Source organism: Gekko japonicus, unplaced genomic scaffold, assembly GCF_001447785.1.
Source record: "Gekko japonicus isolate JY-2015 unplaced genomic scaffold, Gekko_japonicus_V1.1 scaffold175, whole genome shotgun sequence".
Lineage (NCBI taxonomy): Eukaryota > Metazoa > Chordata > Lepidosauria > Squamata > Gekkonidae > Gekko > Gekko japonicus.
Genome location: NW_015166425.1, coordinates 1,050,526 through 1,053,611, shown reverse-complemented (window position 1 = coordinate 1,053,611; position 3,086 = coordinate 1,050,526). Strand labels below are relative to the sequence as shown.

The following is a 3,086-nucleotide window of genomic DNA, read 5'->3' as shown; positions in this document are numbered from 1 at the left end:
GGGGGGGGGGGGTTTCCCGCCCAAAGGGCCCACAACCCACCAGTCCAGATCCGGCCAGCGGGGGGAGCCCCACTCTCAAAGTGCCCAGATCAGGCTGATGTGCCCGGGGCGATGACGTTGCCCGGAAGTGATGCCATTGCACTAGGCACATCCCTGGGCAAAGTTCTAGCATTCAGTCTGAAAACTCTATGGTACCATAGAGTTTTCAGGCTGATTGCTAGAGCGTCACCCGGCGACGTGCCCAGCGTGATGACGTCACTTCTGGACGACGTCATTGCAGCGCTATGTGCGCTATGCACGCACGTGAATGTCCTGGGCTGGGACCAACTCTCCCCCGCTGCGCCTGGTAAGACACTTGGCAACCCTATGCAACTTGTGGCCATCAACATGAATTAGGCAGCTGGGACTTGCGCTCAGAAAGAATTCAGGGGCACAGAATAGTTTTGTGGAGGAGGGAGCGAGGCTTCCTACAGGCTTGTGTGAAAGGCCAAGAGACGTGTGAAACTGACAGGGTCCATCACCCACCGTGCAGACGTGCTAATTATCCCTCTGGACATTCCAGCCCTGAAGATCCACCTGTCGGCGGCCACCAAATCCATCCTGGAGGAGTTTGGCTGTTTTGAACTGGAGGCCCGCGGTGATGTGGAGATGAAGGTGCGTGGGAAATAATAATAATTATTATCGTATGGCAGTGCGTGTGGCGTAGCCGGGAGATCCTAAGGTTGTCCGGCAGCCGGAAGTTCTAGCTCCATTAGTGTTACACACCACTAGGTGGCGAGCTAGACTTCGTTTTTAAGGCAAGAGGCGTTTCAGAGGCGGTTTGCTATTGCCTGCCTCTGCGTCATGCCCCTAGTATTCCTTGGAGGTCGCCCTTCCAAATATTAGCCAGGGCCGACCCTGCTTAGCTTCCAAGATCTGACAGGATCGGGCTGGGCTGGGCCCATCCAGGTCAGGGCTGGAGCTGGGAATTGGCGCCTCACTCCTTGCTTTTATGTCCTCCTCTACTTCCTTCCGTCTTTCTCCGCCTCCCCCTTCCCTGCCACTTCTTCCTAGATTTAGAAGCTCCGTAGCCCTTCCCCTTCCGTGTCCCAACACTGTGGCCACTTCTGCACTGTCGTTTCTGTCGCTCTTTCGTCCCCATTGCTTTGGGTGTGTTTATAGTGTATTAATATCAGACCTGGATGTCCCAGGCTGGCCCCATCTCGTCAGAACTCAGAGCTGGAGCAAAGTCGGCCCCGGTGAGGAGGACTTGGATGGGAGACCACCGAGGAAGTCCAGGGTCATTGGCAAACCACCTCTGAATGTCTCTTGCCATGACGTGGATGTCCTAGAGAGCCAGTTTGGTGTGGCGGTTAAGTGCGCGGACTCTAATCTGGGAGAACCGGGTTTGATTCCCCACTCCTCCACTCGCAGCTGCTGGATGACCTTGGGCAAGCCATAGTTCTGACAAGAGCTGTCCTTGAAAGAGCTCTCTCAGCCCCGCCTGCCTCACAGGGTGTCTGTTGTGGGGAGGGGAAGGGAAAGGAGATTGTAAGCTCTCTGAGACTCCCAGTGAAGGGCGGGGTAGAAATTCAATCTCTTCTTCTCTTCTTCTTCTTCAAGAGCAGTTTGTGTCAGAGCTCTCTCAGCCCTGCCTGCCTCACAGGGTGTCTGTTGTGGGGAGGGGAAGGGAAAGGAGATTGTAAGCTGCTCTGAGACTCCCAGTGAAGGGCTGGGTATAAATCCAATCTCTTCTCTCTTCTCCTCTTCTTCTTGTTGACTGGCCAATCTAGTCAGATCTCGGCAGCTAAGCAGGGTTGGCCCTGGTTAGTACTTGAATGGGAGACCACCAAGGAAGTCCAGGGCCGCTACGCAGAGGCAGGCAAGGGCAAACCACCTCTGAATGTCTCTTGCCTTGACCTGGACGGCCCAGGCTAGCCGAAACTCATCAGATCTTGGCAGCTAAGCAAGATCAGCCCTGGTTAGTCCTTGGATGGGAGACCGCCAGGGAAGTCCGGGGTCGCTACGCAGAGGCAGGTGAGGGCAAACCTCCCCCGAGCGTCTCTTGCCTTGAAACCCCAGCACCGTCACCGTTGAGTCAGTCGCGACTTGACTTGACATGCAGTGTCAGACACATGAGATCCTTTTCACACGCCCTCGTGCGGCAGCCGGGACCTGGCTCCCCCTGACGGTTTGGCTGTCCCCCTCCTTCTACCCGCAGGGCAAAGGCAAAATGAGGACCTACTGGCTGCTGTCCGAGCGGGTCAGCAGCACGCGGGGTTGACGGACGGTGGGGTACCTCCAGCGCGAGCGGGAGTCACCGTTCCCTCGCTTTCCGGCAGCGGCGGCGTCTCAGCTAAACCACCAAAGACTGTTTGGGGAACCCTCGGCTCCGTTTCAGGCCAGCCATGGGGATTCCGGAGTGAGCCCCCCGAAACCCTATCCTTTCGGCCCCGCGCATCGCCCAGGACTCACGCGTGGATTGCCGGCAATGTACCGCCCAGATCTAACCCTGGATCTTCGAGACTCGGTGTCGTGCAGCTGGGCCAAGGTGGCGTTGGAGAGTAGCTGGATCCGCACATCGTTTTCTTCTGCCGCTAAGACTTTGCGGTCCATTCCGAGCAGAAGGAGTCAGCCCTGCTGTTGCGCCTCCCCTCGATGTAGTATCTCGTCTCTGTCCCCATGAACTCTGGACCCCCACTCCCTCTTAGAATCATAGAGTCGGAAGGGACCTCCAGGGTCATCTAGTCCAACCCCCTGCACAAGGCAGGAAATCCACAAATACCTCCCCCCCACACCCCCAGTGACCCCTGTTCCACGCCCAGAAGATGACAAAAAAACAGTAACATCTAACGCTCTGTGAGCTCAAGTTGCCAATCTGCAGCTAGGGCCTGGAGATCCCCAGGAATTACTACTGGTCTTCAGACTATAGGGGTCCGTTCCCCTGGAGAAAAAGGCTGGTTGGAGGGTGGGCCCCATGATATTCTACCCCACCAAGGTCCCTCCCTTTCAAACCCCACCCTCCCCAGACTCCAGCCCCAAAATCTCCAGGAATTTCTCATCCTGGAGTTGGCAGTCTTGCCATGAACAGCAACACGAGCTTAGTG

General features: G+C 56.6%; 1 protein-coding gene across 1 annotated transcript in view; it reads left to right on the top strand.

Moving 5' to 3' along the window:
- NPR1 (natriuretic peptide receptor 1) overlaps nucleotides 1-2,728 on the top strand; it is a 109,910-nt gene extending 107,182 nt beyond the window's left edge. The window contains exons 21-22 of the mRNA XM_015411743.1: nucleotides 563-654; nucleotides 2,201-2,728. Coding sequence (XP_015267229.1) covers nucleotides 563-654; nucleotides 2,201-2,263 — 155 coding nt within the window. The 3' untranslated portion in view covers nucleotides 2,264-2,728. The remainder of the gene's footprint in view (nucleotides 1-562; nucleotides 655-2,200) is intronic.
- Nucleotides 2,729-3,086: the final 358 nt, after the last annotated feature.